The 21,426-nt window shown below is 42.7% G+C and overlaps 3 protein-coding genes across 3 annotated transcripts; 1 reads left to right on the forward strand and 2 right to left on the reverse strand.

Annotated features, from left to right (window-relative positions):
* The first annotated feature begins 732 nt into the window (after positions 1-732).
* LOC109486801 (oncoprotein-induced transcript 3 protein-like) lies at positions 733-8,892 on the forward strand. The gene is made up of 11 exons (XM_019790698.1): positions 733-765; positions 1,289-1,345; positions 2,039-2,398; positions 3,601-3,726; positions 4,213-4,388; positions 4,913-5,028; positions 5,550-5,766; positions 6,556-6,647; positions 6,789-6,906; positions 7,407-7,542; positions 8,141-8,892. The coding sequence occupies exons 1-11, from the start codon at positions 735-737 to the stop codon at positions 8,287-8,289; spliced, it is 1,578 nt and encodes a 525-aa protein (XP_019646257.1). The 5' UTR covers positions 733-734; the 3' UTR covers positions 8,290-8,892.
* A 753-nt stretch (positions 8,893-9,645) lies between these two features.
* LOC109487178 (cytochrome P450 2C15-like) lies at positions 9,646-15,785 on the reverse strand. The gene is made up of 8 exons (XM_019791167.1): positions 15,471-15,785; positions 14,705-14,782; positions 13,515-13,632; positions 12,679-13,037; positions 11,941-12,207; positions 11,193-11,359; positions 10,472-10,629; positions 9,646-9,901 (listed from the first exon to the last, which is right to left on the reverse strand). Exons 1-8 carry the CDS (start codon positions 15,633-15,635, stop codon positions 9,720-9,722), a joined length of 1,494 nt encoding a protein of 497 aa, XP_019646726.1. The 5' UTR covers positions 15,636-15,785; the 3' UTR covers positions 9,646-9,719.
* A 1,821-nt stretch (positions 15,786-17,606) lies between these two features.
* Positions 17,607-19,014, reverse strand: LOC109486837 (protein SREK1IP1-like). The gene is made up of 2 exons (XM_019790744.1): positions 18,840-19,014; positions 17,607-18,175 (listed from the first exon to the last, which is right to left on the reverse strand). The coding sequence occupies exons 1-2, from the start codon at positions 19,007-19,009 to the stop codon at positions 17,707-17,709; spliced, it is 639 nt and encodes a 212-aa protein (XP_019646303.1). The 5' UTR covers positions 19,010-19,014; the 3' UTR covers positions 17,607-17,706.
* Positions 19,015-21,426: the final 2,412 nt, after the last annotated feature.

Consider the following 21,426-nt stretch of genomic DNA (forward strand, 5'->3'; position numbering starts at 1 on the left):
AGTCATAACCTTGTGTGTCAACAAATCATAAACCACTGTCAGATACAGCCAAAACATGAATGTTAACTTTCTTTATTTCTTTATTGAGATTTTCCACCAGATACGTGGAAGTGGAGGGAGAACAGCTCCCGCCCAAATGTACATCAGTAAAAAAAACATTGAATTCAACATTGGATTATGCATTATACGTAGTACACATACATAGTACAATAGCGTGCACCTATAACACAGATTTCCAGTCAGCAAGGTGTTAAAGCTACACATGCTGTAAGGTACACTTTCTGTCAGGATAGCTGAAATGAAAAAAATGCAGGGCGGCATAATCAGTACAAAATGACATTTCCTCTGCGTGAACTACAGTGAACATTTATGATTATAGTGATATCAGCCTTGTCTTTGTAATGTCGCAAATGCAAATGTTGCTCCTTTTATGACTGAAAATTAATTGCTTGTATCTAAGCAACAGCTTATTGCTATATAACAAATGATGATGAAAAGCGACCCCTAGATTTTTATACATTCTTAGCTACAGGATTTCAATGAGGAACAAGATTTAAAAAATAGCAATTATTGATTGAAGGCATTTAACAACATGCTATTATGAGAACTAACAGATGTACTGGTGTTCTCCGCACAACAACCTACGTTGTCTTGTTAGTATAAAGACGACGGAAGGCAAGACTTGGACATACGCTGTGATACAATTTATTCATACAGAAGTTCCATGCAAGAAGATGACTCGTTTTGTCATTCTGATCTTTGCAGGTATGTGGGGTAACATTTTTTCATATGTTAAAGATTGCTTCCGGCGTCCCCATAATTGGCAAGTTTTTGCACCATATGGAATCAACTATTGAAGTGTAACTAAAACTAGTAAAAAAGACTAGACTGGGTACCATCCGGATTTTCGCTCCGCAACGCTGGAAAAAAATTTTCGAGCGTTGCGGAACGAAAATCCGGATGGTACCCAGGATAACTAAAGACAACCTGTTGATCTTACGGTAAAAGTATTTGTAAAGTTTATCGTTACAGCATACATGTAGGTACATATTACCGTGGTTCAATTAATTTCGTATTAATTCTTCTATAATAAAACGCCGGTTCTCTTTTGAATCGGCTAAAAGTACATAGACTGTAATGTGACACAAAAAAGTAAGAAATTCGGCATAATGACGCAGCTCTGTATGCTACTAGAAAAAGGCACAATATTAATGGCAAAATCTTCGGGGCAAATTTTTGTAGCGAATGCAAGATTTGTTCTCACTAGCTCGTTTGTATTATCACACAGCTGGAATCTTAGCCCTGGCAGGGGGAACTCCCCAGATTCTGGAGGAACGGAATGCCGGTAAGACACTGCTTTGTGTTCCCCTGTCACTGTCACAGACTTAAACTAAGTTAAAGACGCGTGACAGTTACAGTAATTTCGACGCTCAGGCCAAGGACGTCATAGGCACCTCGTTGCTCAAACTATGCAAAGTGGATATTTGGACTGAACACCTGTTATATTCATATTGCCTTCGCGCAATTTGTAATTAGATAGAGGACAACCGATAGTTTGTCATAGTGTCACGGTGTGTGAGTGAGTGAGTGAGTGTGTGTGTGTGTGTGTGTGTGTGTATGTGTGTGTGTGTGTGTGTGTGAGAGTGTGAGTGTGTGTGTGTGTGTGTGTGTGTGTGTGTGAGTGAGTGAGTGAGTGAGTGTGTCTGTGTGTCTTGTGTGTGTGTGTGTGTGTGTGTCTGTGTGTGTGTGTGTGTGTGTGCGTGCGTGTATGCGTGTTTGTGCATGTTTGTGTGTGCGCGCGCGCGTTTGTGTATGTTTGTATGTGTGTGTGTGTGTGTGTGCGTGTGTGCGTACGTGTATGCGTGTTTGTGCATGTTTGTGTGTGCGCGCGCGCGTTTGTGTATGTTTGTATGTGTGTGTGTGTGCGTGTGTGCGTACGTGTGTTTGTGTGTGCGTCACACTGTGTGCGCGCGAGGGCGCGTATACGTGCGTGCGTGTGTAAATTTCATCAGTCAGAAATGGTTATTACTTCTTGCAGATCCATGCTATAACTACCAAACGCTGAGTGAGGTATGGAGGAATGTCAACCACGGCGTAAACGATCCACCTGAGTGCGACAGAGGCATGAACGGGGAGTGGTACCGCTTCGTGGGTGCAGCAGGAGACCGCATGCCCACACAGCGGCCACCCTCCACACACAGATGTGGCGCTCATGCTCCATTTTGGATGAATGGTGCACACCCTTCTGTGGCCGACGGTGTGGTGAGCCGTCAGGCGTGTGGCTACTATTCAAGCGATCCTTGCAGGGCAACAATGATTATCCAGGTCAAGGCTTGCAGTGGCGGATTTTATGTGTACCAACTACCATCAACCTCCTGTTATTATGTGTACTGTGGAGGTGAGTCTTTTTCTTAACGAGAGACTTTGAAGTTCATGAAAGCGGTCGATAAATCGATAGTAACTTAAGGTCAAACAAAATTCTAGTCACCTCGTCAGCCCCATTATATATATCTCCGAGTCGGTGTCATGATGTAACGCTACATGTGCGATCATAACAGAACTTAATGGAGTAAGTCCTAGTCTGAGTGTCAAAAGTTCTTTAAAGCTACAACCAATGCGAGTCCTGACATGCCACCGATCTTGTGCCCTGGGAAAGGCACTTTACATGACTTTCCTCACTTCGCTCAGGTGAAAATCAGTATTGCACTGTCCCCTGTGTTGGTGGCGGCATTAATATATGTTGAAAAAAGTTGAGTGTGCCGTCATTACGTCTTGTGATTAGATGTTGGAATAAAAAAAAACAATGCGACTGTTACAAGTGTTCAAAGTACCGTTATTCAGACAAATGGGGAATGCCACTTGTTATGGTATCTAAGAAACGGAAAATATAGACAAAGATATGTATCAAGTTCAACCCATATGCAGCTCGTTTAAACATATGTAAGTATAGCTTATTCATGGACATTGAGAGAAATTGAATGGAGTACTACTATCTTATTCCAGAGACGGATCTGTCCATTAACCCCTGTACCAGTGGGAACGGTGGCTGTGCGCACACCTGTGTGTGGACCGGACTAGCTTCCTCCCACTGCGAGTGTCGGGATGGTTTCAGTCTGGAACAGGATGGGCAGTCTTGTGTTGGTAAGTTTGAAATATTCATAAGGTTTTAAGGTCATCGTGATGTTACTCATCATTATATATTTAGTGAAGGGTTAACGCCCCGCCCTGAGTTGTACAAATGTATACTGAGATAATCCCTGGTCAGGTGCGATATCCACCGAATAAATTTAAACCACCAAGTGAGCGTAGCGATGAGTGCGCAGTAACACCCTTGGATCCTACCACTGCGCGTGCCAACCCGAGAAAGGACTGCTAATCGCTCAGTGATAACAAAACTTGCCAGATGCGAGAAAAATCACTCATACCCTTTTAGCATTCGCAGAAAGAACTAACCTAGACATAGCATATTCAAGAAGACAATCTGCGTCAGCTAGAGCCACCGCATATCTTACGTCTCTTTCATGGTAGTATCAGCATTGCATTTGAGTTTTAATCAACACCAAAAGTTTTAATTAAACAATCGATGTTTTACTTGAACAGACATCAATGAATGCGCTACCGACAACGGAGGCTGTTCTCACCAGTGTGTCAACACACAAGGGTCCTACAACTGTGCATGTCCGGATGACGGACTTACCCTTGGGCCGGACGGACATTACTGCACAGGTAAGGCACCGTCTAACGGTCTATGCAACTAAATCAGTCATGTTTACTTGATATACTGCGATACATTATATAGGTGATTATGTTTACCCAAGGAAAACATATTGTTTTTGCTCTGTTTTCTCTTCTTCTTCTCCATACCAATAAGGTCAATGACCTGAACCAGATGTCTGTCACCATGGTAATTAGTGTTGGGTTACATCATGTTGCAATTTTATAGCAGGAGGGATTTAGACTCCTGTCTGAATGTGTTTGAGTAGGAATTAACTGGGCAGGACATGTGAGAAGGTAAACATTATGCATTTGCTGTGCAAAAGTTACCCTTTTAATTTAAATATTGTGACTGCTAGACTAGCTAGGGAGGAATTTTGAATTATATCTAAAAGCAACATATGAAAGCTTTCCACTCATGTGACTTTGCAATAGATAAAAATTCAGGAGATGTTTTGCATTAGATACTAATCTAAGAATACATTACTATGTACACAGTCCACGGTGCGGTTATCGACTGTACCAACGACTACATGCAAGTCGAACTGCCGCGTGAGACGGTGGGAAACCTGGACGCTAAACACCTGCACTGGGAGCCGGACCGGAGGTGCGGGGCTACGGCTAACGGGACACACATCCGGCTGCGTACCGGGCTGTACGAGTGTGGCACACAGGTCGGAAAATAGACGTCTCTCGGAAACATTTGCTATCATAGTTGTTAAACTTGTAGTTCCTATATATAACTAAAAAATATGATTGTAGTACTATGCACACTGCACAAAAAATTAAAGCATCATTATCGCTACAAAAACTCTTCAAATATGTTAAACGTTGCAAAGAAACAAATGAAGAGGAACACTGCCACTATGATTGCTATTATATAGATAGCGATACCAGAAATTTTTATTTACTTATTCTATTTTCCATCATACTTATACGGGGGTTCCCACTCAATGATAACACTGCTTTTCAGTGGGGCACTGTATTACACCAAGGACATTATACTGTCCTTGATTACACAAATAAACAAAATACATAAACTCACGTACAAACAATAAAATTAAGATACAAATGAATGATAACAATAAGAAAAACTAACTAACTAACCAATAACAATAATAACTAATAATGGTAACAAAAAATGTACAAATTCATAGTCCAGTCAGTTTCTGAAAGCAATAGCACATCTATTCTACAGGTGGAGTTTACTCCGGATGACGTCATCTTTTCCAACCGCATCGTTACCCATGGCAACTACACCGCCATGTTGGATGGCGTCATAACCAGAGGTGGTGACGTCGACATCCCGGTCAGGTGGGTTATCTGCAAACGATTTTAAGAATTATCATGTTTGTTCTGAAACAATAACGTGCCAATATATAGTATTCAACGCAAATATTAGAGTTGTAAATTTAGCCATGTTGTTTTGATTATATGGATGACATATCCGCGCGGGCATGAATTTTCGGCCGTTTCCAAAAAAAGTTTTCAACCATACTGTAAATCGTACAAAACAGTTGGGAAATTAGCAAATATATACCGTAAGCTACAAAAAAAATATTGGAAAACGATACCAATATCGTAGAATGGCAGAATCAAACGAAAAAGATGTAAAAGAAATGAATTTGAAGACTAGATTATTCGCCATACCATACTCTGTGTCATTTGTTTAAACTTCATAACCACGTATATTTCATAATGAAAGCAACTTTTTTTCTGCCAAACTTTTGTTAATTCGCACGCGCGCATCAGTTTTGGGGTTCCAAGAGGATGTCATCCATATAATCAACATGGCCTCAGCTGGAATCCTTTTATTTCTTCATGATACCCTGAAGGTGTGTGTACCCCCGGAAAGAACTCGTCCACACCAGTTTCCAGCCGGCCGTGCGGACGCTAAGCTTCACTGAGCGGGGAGTCGGCACCCTGACTCTCCGCCTGGACGCCTTCCGGACCCAACAGTTCCTGCAGCCGTACGGAGAGGCAGACTTCCCGCTCAACATGGCTCTACGGTCCGACATGTTCCTACAGCTACAGGCTGAGGGGCATCAGCAGGTGAGGAATTTATCACTATTTTCTGTATTACATGTACATGTAGGCCACACCGATTGTGTTTTGGTCCTCTTTGTAAATTACTCACCATAGTCGTTCAGGGTACGATTTGCTCTCCATGTTGTAAGGCCATGTTGATTTGATTATATGGATGACATCCTCCGGGAGCCCCAAAACTGATGCGCGCGTGCAAATAAAAAAAAGTTTTGCAAAAAAAAAGTTGTTTTCATTATGAAATCTACGTGGTCATGAGGGTTGAACAAAGGGGACAGAATATGGTTTGGCGAATAATCTAATCTTCAAGTTCATTTCCTTACAATTTCTTTTTTTTGCGTTTGATTTTGGCATTCTACGACATTGGTATAGTTTTTACTTATTTTTTTTGTAACTTACGGTATATTTTTGCTCATTTTGCAACTGTTTTGTACGATTTACAGTATGGTTGAAAACTTTTTTTTTTGAAACGGCCGAAAATTCATGCGCGCGCGGATGTCATCCATATAATCAAATCAACATGGCCTAATGTCGAAACGCTAGACTGAATGTATAACCCGTTAGCCTCTACCAGGCTTCAGGAAACGGCTGGTAAGAGTAGAAATCGGTCAAATAGAGAGATAACATGCCGAGGCAGGGAGTTGGTCCGCTAGAGAGTACATTTTGACGCTCCAGCAGACCAACTCCCTCGGCATGTTATCTCTCTATTTGACCGATTTTTACTCTTTCCAGTCGTCTCCTGAAGCCTGACAGAGCCTGGTTTTATAAGTACAATGTTTCATATGGCATTCCCTTTAGGATGATGAACTGTCTGTACTGGCCGAGAGTTGTGTGGCCACTCCCTCCATGAACCTGAATGACCAGCATCAATACGTTCTGGTGGAAAACGGGTGAGTCATCAATTGCAAACTCTGTGTATCCATTCCTTGACCAATTTAATCGATATTTGGCTGCTGACAAGTGTTGAGTGCGTCCCTGATTATCATGAAGAATAAGAAGCAGCTCAATGCGTTTTCTCCTTCCGCCTTCAGATGTCCCAAGGACGCGACGTTCCAAAGCTTCTCCAGTCCGAACCCAGCCGTCCAGCGTTTCGGCTTCCAGGTCTTCCGCTTCGTTGACGACCAGCCCGTGGTTTATGTGCATTGTGAGGTGGGTAAATCATTTAGTAGACTCCTGAGAGAAGAATTGTGAGTGTTAGCAGGTGTATCCCTCCTTCACGCCATTTTGATAGTACTTTGCAACACTAAGGCCTTGTTCACACGAAACCGCCTGAACCGCGATTCGGGCAAACCGCATTCTTCGCATCTGGTCCACGTGCCACACGTTCCCTTCAAACCGTGCCCGAACACGAGTTGCCAGAAAACCGGTGAAATCACATTGGAATCACATTGCATTCAGACGTAAATCGCGATCCGGTGAAACCGGTTCGAAACTACCTCCCGAGGTGGTTTGGGATCGAGGCGCTCTTAATGCGATTTGGAGCGTTCAGGGGACACTTGAATCCGGCTTCGGTGGAATCTGGATCGAAAGCGCTTACAGCGTATTCGTGTGAACGGGGCCTAAGGAATGTCCATGGAGAATTTAGCTAGAAATAAATAAAACATCAAATCATTTATGGGACCATTGTGTTTGTTCCCCAATGCTATCAGGTCGTTGTTTGCAACGCTACCGACCCGAACTCGCGGTGCGCCCAGGGCTGCATTAGCAATGCCAGGAGCAAGAGGGCGCTTCAGATGACCGGTCGCCACTTCATCTCCCAAGGACCTCTGGTGTATGGCGGGAACGGTGGGTTGACTTGTCATATACTAGTATTTGTCATAACACGCTTGAATGCAGTGGTAGACAAAGGCAACAGCATTCTATTGATGAGCTTAATATATATATGTTTTACCTGATGCTTGTTTCTCTGAAGATAATACTTCCATTTATGAAACAAGTTTGAACTGCAATATCCAACCAAGTCCTTGTCCAACACAATGAAGAAATTGGACTCATACAAATATTCGTAACGAAGTTTCATAATGATTTTTAACTCTACCAACACAGATAAACTTTCAAGATAATACTTCTATTTACTATTTTGGCATCAACTAGGGTCATTTAAAACATTTCAACCACCTTAATGTATGGGCTTTGTTGAACCAATCTATTTGAAATCCTGCTAAAAGAACTTTCCGCCTTTAAAACCTTGGCCAAGAAGGCCATGTCTTCCAAAGCATTTATGTGTGTGTGTGTGTGTGTGTGTGTTAGGCAGGTGTGTGGCTGTGTGTGTGCATGTGTGTGTATGCGGTTTAGCACGATAACTCATGAATGGTTAACATCGTTTGGTGAAGGTATGAGATAGCAGAACTCTTGTTTATCTTTGTTGTTCTCATCTGCGCAGTAGAGAAGGGGTGGGGCCCTGTGACACCAAGCCTAGTGGCTGTGGGAGGGCTCCTGTGCTGCGTGCTGTTCACGGCGGTGGGTGTGGCCATCGGGAAGCGTCAGCGCCGCCCGCGGTACAGCGCCGTCCCCTCCACCGACCAGGAGTGATCCACACTCCCACGGGCACGGCAAGATGCCACGCAAGCTTAAGACAGCAGATTGTCTTCAACGCTACATAATTAGACACTTTGTAGTTTAGATGCAATAAGAAAATAAATGTTTAAAGCGCATGAACCACAACTGTTTTGGTCTTATTTGTGTCATGTAGTAGCTGATTTTATTCAATGCCTTGTGGATAAGGATAGTGCGTCTAGTAATGTTTTATAAAAAGCGAAAACCCAACTTTCATTATCCACCTAAAACTGCTCAATGCAATGTCAGTCTTTACACCTGTGTTTGTCAGTAGTACATTCATTTTGCGTTTAAAATTAGGAAAAGTAAAGAAAGAGATAAAATCATTAACAAACTATTATTTTCAAACTTCACCTTGTCTCGTCGTCATCTTGAGGGTCAGGGACTATATGTTAGCATGGTTAAATGTTTAGAAACATCCTAGTTCTAGTTCAACTTCTAGCGGGATACTCAAGAGAAGCTAAAGCTGGGGAATCTATTATAGTAGCAATGGTAGCAAGACAATACATTTCATAACAAGCAATAGACATCTTCCCTCCATGAACGAGGTTGGTGTTGTGTACAAACAAACCACCCCATTAGCAAGACCGGCAGGTCAATGACCCAAAAACAACCAGACCAAAGAAATATATAGCCTGTCAATCAGGAGGTAAAAATAGATACACTGTGGTCAAACACAGACCACACTACTATAAAATAGGGGTGATAATGTAGAAATCCTTTTAAATTAAGCAATACAAATAAACGACAACCTGCTAATGCACTCTAAAAGACAAAGAGACTCAACAACTACCCACATACCAAAAATTATACCAACCCATCCACCAGATTTTCCAAACATTCAACACAAAAAGACCAATGTTAAACATTTTGTAAATATCAAACGCAAACAGCTAGGAAACCCAAATTTAAACCACTAAACCATAATAATAACAACTACATGCTACCCTTATATCGCACAAACAGTCCATAACGCGCCAACAATAGAATAAAAAATTAAACTGCAGTACCAAGGTCAATCACCAGGGGCTCAAAGTCAACCTACACAATCTCCAAGGCCCCATCCATCAATCTGCCAAATATCATACATGTACAGTTCCTTTTCACCGATCTTCAGATATCAGACCAAAACATGAAACGGAGCAAAAACAATACCCCCATTACATGGAGGGTAATTATCATTATTACTGAATCTGTTACTGATGTAGATTAAAGGACCCCACAATGAACCTAAGAAATTCTGGGTCCAGTCATCTTTCTACAAATCCAATTACCTATTTTCTAGGTTGAGCCCTCCTCAACACAAACATATACTTGTAGAATCTGTCATTCATATTCCCAGTTATCATTTTTTTGAAGACCAAAAACACGTTATAAGCACAGAACCTCCTCTGTGGCAGCATGTTTTAGTCGCGGATCACTGCGACTATGTCGAAAGGCTCTGGGGCGTGTGTGGCTGCGATACGTCCCACCAGAGACGGTGTAGGAGCGCCCTTTGGGATCTTGAAGGTGAAGTGCTGCATGAGCGACGTGAAGAACAGGAAGAGCTCCATCCTGGCCAACTGTTCACCCAAGCAGATGCGCGGTCCTGGAGGGAAATAGAAGCATCATACAGTAATGAATGATTATGTCGTCTCTTAAATAATAAAACAATAAGCCCATAAAATACATTGTCGACACCAATTGAAAGTATTTTACGCACTACAAGGCTTCAGAATTCCGGAGCGGCAAACTGCGCTCCTTTAGTGGCATGTTATTTGTCTATTTGCAATTGTTTTGGTGGCCACATTTTTACTTTTCCCAGTCGCTTCTGAATCCTGGTAAATCTACAAGATTGGCACACTGAGGGTCTTACCCAATGTCCTGCGGAGCACAACAATTGTTGTTCTGCACATACAGTACCATCTATATGGCACCCTGTATAGGTAACGATTTGGGGGTATTTCTCGTGCATCGCATCACACCGCGGCGAATGCGGAAGTAACTATGCCACTGCAGGGCGAGAAAATTTGGGGTCTATGATCTAATTATTAGACATGAAATCATAATTGAAAAATATTGTGCCAGGAATATCAGCAGGACAAGGGTTAAATTGAACGTTTTTGGGATTGACAACAAACGTGCATTCGTATGTCAACGTAGCGATCATAGAACAAACCTGCGGAAAAGGGCATGACGTGGTCATCCTTCTTGTACTGTCCCTTCTCGTCCAGGAAGCGGCTGGGGTCGAACTTGTCGTGCTGAGGAAACAGCTTCTCGTCGTGATGGACTGACCAGATACTGGGGATCACCATCGTCTGCTTGGGAATGTGGTACCTGGATCAAGGAGACAGGATTCTGTGAGCTCAAGGAAGACTGGGAAATTACAAAAAACAAATAATTGTACATTGCCACATTATACATTATACATATTTATCATACTCATCATCATTATATATTATTGAATACATTATACGCTGGAAAGTTGTTTTACCTAAAGATAGGTCTAGAAGTCTACTAAATGAACAGGGCTCAATGGTTCTTGTCCATCAATGAGAAACCATTGATCTATATTTATCAGGAACTGATAATCAAAGAGTAAAATACATCATCTGGAAAGCCTATATATTCAGTAGGATTTGATTGTTATGTGATTTAGGTTTTGTTCCTGTATTGTCGAACTATGGGCAAGTGAGAGCATGTAAAAGATAAATGAATACAATATACAAAAGTAAAATTATTGGAACGATTTGATCTAGTTGATCTGTTAATTTTGATTGACAGATCAACTAGATCTAATCGTTCAGATATTTTTTAAGCTTAAAAGCTTGCATTCAATGATTTTGATGAGGTTTTCTCCTGTACCTGTACATTCCCGCCAACATAATAAAACATCCTACCCGTTCAGGGTGGTGTCCTCGGTTGTGGTGTGAGGCACGTTCAGGGGAACGATGGTCGCAAACCTGGCGACCTCCGTCAGGACGGCCTGCGTGTAGGGCAGCTGGTCACGGTGAGACATGGACGGGGTCTGTCCCTGTCCGAGCACGCTGTCAATCTCCTCCTGTACCTGTATGTTAGAACACGGAGTTAGAAGGATTCCGTCAATTAGGCCATTTTTTTTTCGTCTTTCAGAAAGATGTCTTCAACGAAGACTTAGTAACTATGGAGAAGAGGAAGGGGAGAATCCAGAGTTTCCAGAAGAAGCCTCAGGACTTGGAGGAGGATGGTAAGACTTCAAAAGAAACTTGTATTGCACTGCTATCCATCATTCAATCAAAGTGAAATGCAAAATTGTACCTGCGATTCAGAGATATTCGCAAGGAGGCGTTACTGTACAACCACGTCTTAGGGTCTGAACATACACAAGATAGTGTGATTGGGGCAAGGCTGTTATGCAGGAAGAGAGTTTTCCCTGGTTGGATGCATATGGAATAGCTCATTCTGTGATTGCTGATGCAAAGAGTGACAGGAAATGTGCCTTACTTATGATGATGATAATGAAGGGTCTTAAAAATGCCAGTAGTAAATGCCATGTAATTTATATAAGGACAGATGACAAGGAAGTGTGGTCAGTCACATTGGCCAGGTGGCCCTTATGTACAGGGGATGACTTGTACAGGTTTGAGAGTGTAACAGAAATCTCAGTACCTTTTGCTGAATATCCGGGTTCAATATCATCAACAAGCTTGCCCACAGCAGGGTGGTGGACGTAGTTTCGGTGCCCGCTAGGAACAAGTCAGTCACTGTTTGAATCAACTGCTCTTCGGTGAAGGTCGTCTCACTCTGGTCCTGGGCCTTCATCTCTAGCAGATAGGCGTCGATGAAGTCACGGATGTCGTTCGGGTCAAGGGTTCGCTGATGCTCCTTGATCTGAGCTCGGACAAAGTCGATCGGCCGCTGTGACACCTCAATCGCCTGGGAGTAAAAGGACAGTACAGCAAAAGTCTTTTCCTACCGATGACACATGATTAAGTGCTGGTGTTTGTTTGTTTGTTTGTTTGTTAAGGATTTCTATTAGTGTGAATTTCACACTACTCTTCCTGGAGTCCTTAGTGAATAATCAGATATTAAGTATTTGGACAATCGCACACCGGGTCATACCCCTACTCTTTGCGTAGGGACCTCCATTTAACGTCGTCCTGTCTGAGGGACGTCCCTAACCGAAGCTAGGTACTCATTTACACCTGAGTGAAGCGAGGAAAGTCATGTAAAGTGCCTTTCCCAATGGCACAAGATCGGTGACAAGGTGGGGTTCGAACCCGGAATCTCTCTTGGTTAAAAAAAGCTACCACTACGCCACACAACCCCACACCTGGTGTAATATGGATAGTCTCCATGTTCAATAGTAATATTAATTTTTCATACCTCTGGAAAAATTTGACTTACTTTGTTCCCACTGTCCAGGACGTATGTGAGGAAAGGGAAGATGTTCTCAGGCATGGTTAGAAAGTTGGTTCCGGCGATGTCATCAAAGTCCTGCATGATCTGTAAGAACTGCGGGTTGTCGTACTCGAAGCGACGTGCGAAGACCAGCGAGCAGATGATGTTGGTGGTAGCCTTCTGCAGAAGTCTGGTGATGTGGAACGGCTTGTCGCCCATGTTGCAGATCTCTTGGCGCAAGGCCGCGGACTCCTCCGAGATGTGGACCTCCAGACTTCGCTTCCCGAAGCCGAAACTCCTCAGAGTTGTCAGGGCGAACTTTCGTTGCTCCTTCCAGAGCGGACCGGAAGGGGCCAAGACGATACCTGCCATAGGAAAATTGACAACGTATTGCAAGTCAGGCTCTGAGAAAAGTTAGTGAAAGATCTAGATAGACACATTTGACGATTTGACAGAGTTTCAGAATGCGTGTAATGTTCTGTCTTGTTTCGGCCGCAAGAGTCTTCGGTGTTACAAAGCGTGAATGGATATATATGGCTTTACCACTATGTTTTCCCTTGTGTTTCTCCTGCTTTCACTGCCATGTCGTAAAATGTGGTGAAGTCATCCGCTACATTTGCTCCAAAGCAAATGTCAGGCTTTCTGGTTATAGACACCTTATCCGGACCATATACGATATGTGTATCCAGAGCCAAGGATTATACAACGATGACCACAATATGCATAATAGCTCGACAAGCTGTCCACACAATGGTTGAAAAGAGACACATTATTTTACGATTATCAATGGGGTTATCACATGTAAGATCATGTAACCGGAGTTCCAGCATTAAAAGATGCACCTTTCTTGTTGGAGATCTTGTTCAGGACCTCCAGATGTGCAGGTCTGCTGGAGAACACGTCAGACTGCTTGACCAGGGCCTGTCGGATGGTGTCATAACCCCCGAGCACCACAGCATCCTGGGGACAAGCAGGGTAGAGCATGGCACGAGTTGGATAATATAAACAGATAGTATAACGATCGAACAACGTGTTAACGTTGGTAGATCCGTGAATAGTTAAGTTTCATCAGGTTGGTAAGTCACTGAGTACCACAACCAAGTCTTTTATTCAGTCGACGTAGATACAGTTGGGATGCATTTATAGCAGCAACACCTGTCATGCCCGTAGCCAGGATTTTGAATGGGGGGGGGGTTTCTTCCCACTGCTTGAGGGGGCGAGGCGCGAGGTTCCTAGGGGGGTCCGGGGGCATGCTCCCCCGGGAAATTTTGAAAAATGAACCTTCTAAAATGGCATTTCGTGCGTTTTTGAGAGGATTTCAAAGAAAAAATTAGAGATAAATTCTTATTCAATGACAAAGGGAGCAGTTTTTCTACGATTCCAGTCCATCTTTTCAAGAAAAATCTTGGACCTTTACATAAAAAGTGGACCAAAAAGTGGACCTTTACATAAAAAGTGGACCAAAAAGTGGACCTTTTAGCCTTGTGGGGGGTTCTTCCGAACCCCCCGAACCCCCCCTGGCTACGGGCTGTGCTGCAATGAAATGTGAAACTGTCAGAATTGCCCTTAGGAAGGTCAACAAAACGTCGGCTGAATAAAAGACTTGGTTCACAGTGTAAAAAGAGTCTCTTTACTCAACAACATTGCAGAGTTAGAAAGAAATTCGCTGAATTTTGACCGAATCTATATATCTCACAGGGAACTGACCCACAATGGTTCTAACACGCGATGTGGGTCATCAGAATTAAATTAAAGGTTCTGGACAATATCCCAAGTATTATCAACGGATCAAGATATCTTCCTGTTTGAGGAAACCAAATCTGTCATGATACACAAGTGAACAACGATTTTACCAAGCAAGTTCTAACCCCAGATTGTGACTTTGGTGTAAGTGAAATTTGCTTATCCTCTTCCGGGCTTCAGGAGGCAGCTAGAAAGCGTAGAAATCGCCAAATAGAGAGATAACATGCAAGGGGAGATGGTCTGCTGGAGACTACAGTCTGCCGCTCTTCGGCTAAAATTTGCTACTAACCAGCATTCCCATGCGGAAGTACGTGACGGGTCCATATTTCTTCTGCCATTCCATGAAATCCAGATGGAGATTCTTGCTCTGCAAAAATAAAGGGCGAAAATCAAGAAAGTCGGGGGTCAGTTAGTGATTACGAATTACAAAAAATTTTCGCCACCGATTACGAATTACGTTAAATTCTTAGAGCTGATTACGGACAATTACACATTACGGCTAATATGCTGATTACGAATTCATGATGATGATTTTGGTTGTCTGCCTACGGATTATGAAGACTAAAAAGGCCTGATTATGCCTTACGAAAAAGGGCATGCAGGCACTCATATACATGAGAAGTCAAACCCTTCAGACATACATGTAGCTATAGCAGAATTAGACCATTACCTTTTATTGTGTAGATTTTGAATTCATTTTGTACTCTGTATCAAAGTTTTACTTGTTATGTGCAATTATCCTTCGGGCAGGAATTTGCAATTTTTTAAACTTATCTCTTATATTATCGCCACGGCTAGAGCCTGGGTGCCAGACGCTGGCGTTTCATAAGCGATGGATTTTTTTGGGGGGAGAAGCCCTAAATCACTACAAGAGTATCCGCCCAAACCCTTTATCTTTCACGCCTCCGGTAGTAAGGAGATAATTAGAGCCAGGGTGCCAAATCGGGGTTCGCGGGGCGTATGGCTTCTCTGGCCGAAGGGATTATCACTTATTCGCGGTAGGGGCTGACACCCAGGCTACCACGGCTAGAGCCAGTGAGTCGTGCCCTGCGTACCCATGCGAGGCTCGGCAGGCTCCCCACGACAGGCCAGCTCCAGGGTCCAGGCGGGAGGTTGCGGGGACGTCTGGAGTAGTAGTAGGTGAGGAGCAGGAGTAACAGCAGCACCAGGCTGACATGGGTGTCCAGCAGGTCCAGCATTTGGACAGCTGCAGACAGCATTTCTTCTCACTATTCTCTCACTGTTATCGATGTAACGTTACGCCTGAAATGTACGTTCAAGAGTTATCTGTGTTCAACGACATTCTAAGTTATTATAATAATATTGAAGTGATATAGACGTCGGGTGCCTCTGTCAATAAACGAAAAATAAAAACACGACTCACCGTCAGCTAAATTACGCACTCCCCTTCTCAAATCAGGCCCCTAGGCAAAGCCCCTACGCAAATATTTTGTTGTTAAGCGCTGGGTCGACGTCCGCTAGGTCATATCGCCTACTAGACAAAAATATCCCCTCCCTCTCTGCGTACGTGTGTGTAGATTCAGTTCATCAACTTTTACGTCCACAAAATTAACTCACTTAACAAGGATATAAAAGTAATCATTCATCCTTTCTGTTTTTTCTGCCACATATTCCGTATCAGGATCCCTCCCCAGTAGTATTCTCTCCACGGCAGACTCCTTTTGCCGATTGGACCCTCGATGGCCGGCTACTTTCTTTGGTCAATTATTCCTTTTCAGACCGATTTCTATGATTTATTCAGCCTGCAAAAGGAGTCATGCTGATAGTTACCACCAATGAGCTTCAAACACCCCAACCCATAGCCTCCGTAGCAGGCTTTATTAAAATATAGTCTGGGGGTTTGGCTGCTTTCTGATTAGCCCTGGGTTCTAACGGGCGTAATTCAACCAGGCCGGCTATGTTGTCTATATGCAATCACTGAAAATAGCACATAAAAGCTCCCAAAGACTATGAAGACCCCAACAAACCCCAGTTTTTGGCATGCTACGGAGGCTATCCAACCCACCCCTCATGTTTGACAGAGACCGTACGGAAAACGGAAAAAAACACGACTCACCGAGTTTCACACACTCCCCTTCTCAATATCAGGCCACTGTGCAATGTCGTAGGGAGGTCGATTTCATTTATAGTACACTGTGACAGGTCAACGTCCGATAGGTTAATATTTGTGTTTGTCAAAGTGGGTCGACCTTCGCTCTCATTTCAGTCGCGCGGGTCAACGTCCGATAGGTTAATATTTGTGTTGTCAAAGTGGGTCGACCTTCGCTCTCATTTCAGTAGCGCGGGTCAACGTCCGATAGGATAATATTTGTGTTGTCAAAGTGAGTCGACCTTCGCTCTCATTTCAGTAGCGCGGGTCAACGTCCGATAGGATAATATTTGTGTTGTCAAAGTGAGTCGACCTTCGCTCTCATTTCAGTAGCGCGGGTCAACGTCCGATAGGTTAATATTTGTGTTGTCAAAGTGGGTCGACCTTCGCTCTCATTTCAGTAGCGCGGGTCAACGTCCGATAGGTGAATATTTTGTGTTCGTCAAAGTGGGTCAACGTCCACTCTGTCAACGTCCGATAGGTTAATCTGTATGTTTGTCAAGTGGGTCGACGTCCGATAGGCCATGTCGACTATTGAATTTTGTGTCTGTTAACCGTGTTCATTCATCTTGTTTTGTTGTGACCTGTACTGAGCCAAGTGTGTCAGAAATGTGCAATAAATGTCTTCATTCATTCATTTATTCATTCATTGATCCAGGGTCAAATATTCCTCTCTCTGAGTCTCTCTCTCTAGCTCTCTCTCTCTCTCTCTCTCTCTCTGTGTGTGTGTGTGTGTGTGTGTAACGTTAGATTAAAGTTTTTACCTTTTTACGTCCACAAAATTAGACTTTACTGCTACATCTAGCTCAGATCATTCATCCTTTCAGTTTTTTTTCTGAATTCTGAAGTCCAGTCATGCAACACAAAGTACAATCTGAGAGCACATTTACATGCATCTGACATCTGCATATAGGTCACCTGAAACTTGTGGGAAAGAAATCTGTATACTAGTATTCAAGTCATCTTTGCCAGTAACATTATCAAGTTTCTAAAATTAATTACTTTTCTTTCATCATTATCGAGTTCAATGCAGCAACAAATATCTCTCTTAAACATGGAACCTCTTTCATCCATCAGCTAATAATGAAATAAATTATTGCTCCATTTCAATAATGCACAAAATGTACTTCCTTATGATAATCAAAATAGACTTGAATATATATGGACATTTCATCTCAATACTAAACTTTTGCTTTTCGGAGAGCTCTCTTTGCCCTGTACTCTTCAAAGAAGTTTTGCTTTCTTTTCTTTCTCTTCAGTGACTCTGCTCTACGTGATTGTTTCCTCCCCTCTTCTGGTTGGTCCTCGTTTGAGCTGCTGTCATCCAGGACAGATGACTGTCGCCTTCTTCTCTTCTTTGTTGTTGTGCACATTTCATCCTCATCGTCACTGTCTGTTTCTCTGTCAAGTAATTTCTCCTTTCTGATCTCACGTAACTTCTGCCTTCCCCTTGGCCTCTTCGAGCGTTTAAGACATTCTTCCTCCTCAGAAGATGACGACTGACTTGTCTGACTTCTTGAACCATCTTCATTATCTTCTCCGTCACTTGTTGAGTTTCCTTCTTCCTCTTTCTCTTCCTCATCATCTAAGAACCCGCCCAGGGAAGTGTCTGAGTCTGTGAAGTCTGGGTCATAGTTGTACCTGTTGTTCCTACAAGAGAATAACATCACAAGGATTACTTCTGACAATTCATGATATATTTGTTCCCTAACCTACTTTTCAAGCAGAGGTTGGGGGGAAGATTGCTCCACTTTCTGACAGGAGGCGGTGCAAACAAAACGCATACGATCACGCCTCCAACCTTTTAGATGGGGGATCACCTCAAGCTACAAATTTGTCAGAGTATTGCTAGACTGGTTAACTTGAGCCAGGCTAGTTAACCCTTGTCCTGCTGGCATTGTTTTTACACAATGTTTTCAAATAATTTGCTGTCTTAAACCAGGCCATAGACCCTTGACTTTTTTGCCCTGTGGTGGCGTAGTTACTTCCGCACTTGTTGCGGTGTAATGCATTGCTCGAGAAATACCCCCAAATCAAATCGTACATATTCAGGGCGCTGTATATGGATGGATGGTACTGTCTGTGCAACCCATATACATGTATATAATATAATATATATGGGCTCCGCAGGACAAGTTGAAATAAGAAAGATTATATGTGACAACTACAGTTATTCTTTTGTACTTGGATGTGGAATCGAAGACTACTTAGAGTATAGCAGTAGACAGTGTCATATTTCATAGTTTTAGATTGAGGGAAAACTATCAAAGACTGCTTATCCAAGAAATTATACTTTTTTTTAATAGACACTTACACTTTAAGGAAGTTGTTGACCAGCTTTCTTGGTCTGAGCTCTGCCAGAGACTTGCTCGGTGTCTCTTTGCTGTCTTTAGGAACGATGCGGCTGAGGACCTCGTCTCTACTGGGGAGCCGGAACTGGCGATTCGCCCTGGTCCTCAGACGGTCGGAGCTCCGGGGGGTCATCTTCTGTTCCTAAAGGTGAATGAAGAAATCAGTAGTTCGTGCTTATAAACCTGCATTTCTCCTGCAAGTCTCCAGTGTCACTGACGAAAGGTAGTGGATGCTACCTGAAACGTCTGACCGACGTTTTCAAAATCATATCCAGTTGCTTGAGTAACTGTTTTTTGGCATATCATATCCAGTTGCTTGAGTAACTGTGTAACTTTTTTTGGCGTAAATATTTGGGTCATCTAAAAGATGGAATTATGATTATTGTTGATCTGCACACCTTATCTTCATCATTATATTGATGATGATTACCATTCAAAATCCCTGACGTATATAAATGGTTTTGCCCGTTCATCTGTATATCAATACGGCGAAGGCATCCATATCGTATACATGTAACGTTATATAGAATAAATTACGACCGCTGGGTGTAACAATAGCTTTTCATACGAAGAAAATGTTAGAAACCGATTGACAGTACCTATGAGTTTTGCTAAAATGTATATTGGACTGTTTTGCATCATTTAGTAATACGTATTCTACGTTATAGCTTCTACTGTATTCCTCACCTGAGCTCGGCTTCCGGGTCCCGAGTCTTCGTCGGATTCCGATGTTTCTATCTGATTGAAGCTTCGTTTCTTCATCGTACATTTGTATATCCCCTTCGTGCACTAGCCTAGATGAACAGTCTTGCTGTGCTTCCCTATCTCCGCGTTTAAAGTAGAGCTGGAGTTTTTCGCGAATATGGTTGCAAGGCCGAACGTCGCTCCGTCATTTGAACTCTGAACTCACCTACTTAATAGACGGCATCGAAACGCAAACATATCTGCTCACCTGATTTTGTAATGTGAACGCTCTCACTTGCACATTATATCAATACCAGTAATTGCTTACGTTTTCTTAAAATTTCAAGTGGCTACCTTTCTTGCGTAAATTAGGTAAATATCTATCAAGAGGTAATTTGTGTCGTAATTTGCATAATTAATGAGGAAATGCCATAAATTTGCTGCGTTCCAGATTAGGTAATTGACAACGAATGGCACATATATGGCAGATATAATTATTTAAATTGTATCCTAATTTGCATAATTAATGAGAAAATCCTACAATGCTATAACTCCGTTGTTACTGTAAGCATATTGACATGTCAGGGTTAACACGCAAAATGCAACTGAAGTGCCTCTGATATGTACTTTGGCCGTCAGCTAGGTTGTTGAATGAAAAACAAATTAAGCCTTTGGTTACACACACTGAAATAATGGTTCCACGAAATATTTATTCTGATCTCTACCAAGCCGCCAACAAAGCAAATATCGCAAACAGTTCCACACATTTTAGATGATAATCATAGGTTCACGTTCACACAAAACCACTTGTTATAAGTCATCGGCACCTCATCGTTGATTTGCAAAGAGCCTTAGATAAGGTTTCATGGTAAAACTTTTGTTCTAACACAAAAGGTATATGTTCCCTAGAGTTCCTTAGATGACTGAAGATGGACGTCCGTCGCGAGGATGTTCCCGTCCCTGCCCGACGTGATCTTATGGTGGTTGACCAGTGGTGTGGGGAGTGTCCAGAGTAGGCTGACCAGTGGCGTGGGCAGTGTCCACATGCTGTGTTGACTGCAGAGAGGATAGAGTATCGATGGTTAGGAAAGGATCACCTTTATTTTGCTGGTTTTCTCTCAAGCAGGCGACAAGGATGTAAAGACAGTATTTGTAGTGACCCCCCATGCAGGCCCTCGTGTATTTTCGTCCGTTTCCAAAAACGAAAAGTTTCGACCATACTGTAAATCGTACAGAGCTTCTGCAAAATGAGCAAATATATGCCTGAAATGGAAAAAAAGATATTGTAAAACAATGCCAATGTCGTCGAATGCCAGAATCAATTATTCAAAGGAAAATCTAAAAAAAATGTGAAGAACTGAAAATGAAGAGTCTATACCATATGCATGCCCTGTAGATTTCAACATGAAGGCAACATTTTTGGCATTTCTTATTCGCATGCTCCCATCAGTTTAGGGTTTCCCAGACGATGTCATCCATGTAAATTAATCAACATGGCCTAAGTTAAAGTTATCAAAAGAAGGATATTCGATAGCCTCGCCTTTTCATGGTCGTGCTTGCTGGTGTTGAGGTACAACCCGGCAAAGGTTCCACCAATGATCAGCAACACCAGAAGGACGGCAGTGGTAACAGTAGCGCAGACCCAGCGAGAGGTACACACTGAAAAATCAACTGTCTGTAATCATACCTTTAAAGAATATAATACTTAGTCGACAGACGTGCAGGCAATTGTAGTATATGAGCTGACATAAATAGACATGACACAGCAAGACACACGCGCGCGCACAGATGGACACACACGTGTAACGTTACACACACACACACACACACACACAGAGAGAGAGAGAGAGAGAGAGAGAGAGAGAG

Source organism: Branchiostoma belcheri, unplaced genomic scaffold (assembly GCF_001625305.1).
Source record: "Branchiostoma belcheri isolate BF01 breed outbred unplaced genomic scaffold, Haploidv18h27 scaffold110, whole genome shotgun sequence".
Classification (NCBI taxonomy): domain Eukaryota; kingdom Metazoa; phylum Chordata; class Leptocardii; order Amphioxiformes; family Branchiostomatidae; genus Branchiostoma; species Branchiostoma belcheri.

What these genes read in the sequence shown, in the direction of transcription:
- LOC109486837 (XM_019790744.1), bottom strand. Translation starts at nt 19,009, where the DNA reads ATGACCCCCCGGAGCTCCGACCGTCTGAGGACCAGGGCGAATCGCCAG. An exon ending in GTCAACAACTTCCTTAAAGT is followed by an intron (nt 18,176 to 18,839) that starts GTAAGTGTCTAT and finishes ATTCTCTTGTAG; the next exon opens with GAACAACAGGTACAACTATG.
- LOC109486801 (XM_019790698.1), top strand. Translation starts at nt 735, where the DNA reads ATGACTCGTTTTGTCATTCTGATCTTTGCAG. An exon ending in TACGTTCTGGTGGAAAACGG is followed by an intron (nt 6,648 to 6,788) that starts GTGAGTCATCAA and finishes TTCCGCCTTCAG; the next exon opens with ATGTCCCAAGGACGCGACGT. An exon ending in TGGTTTATGTGCATTGTGAG is followed by an intron (nt 6,907 to 7,406) that starts GTGGGTAAATCA and finishes CAATGCTATCAG; the next exon opens with GTCGTTGTTTGCAACGCTAC.
- LOC109487178 (XM_019791167.1), bottom strand. Translation starts at nt 15,635, where the DNA reads ATGCTGTCTGCAGCTGTCCAAATGCTGGACCTGCTGGACACCCATGTC. An exon ending in ACCCGGATATTCAGCAAAAG is followed by an intron (nt 11,360 to 11,940) that starts GTACTGAGATTT and finishes TCTAACATACAG; the next exon opens with GTACAGGAGGAGATTGACAG. An exon ending in GAGGACACCACCCTGAACGG is followed by an intron (nt 10,630 to 11,192) that starts GTAGGATGTTTT and finishes TCCTTGATCCAG; the next exon opens with GTACCACATTCCCAAGCAGA.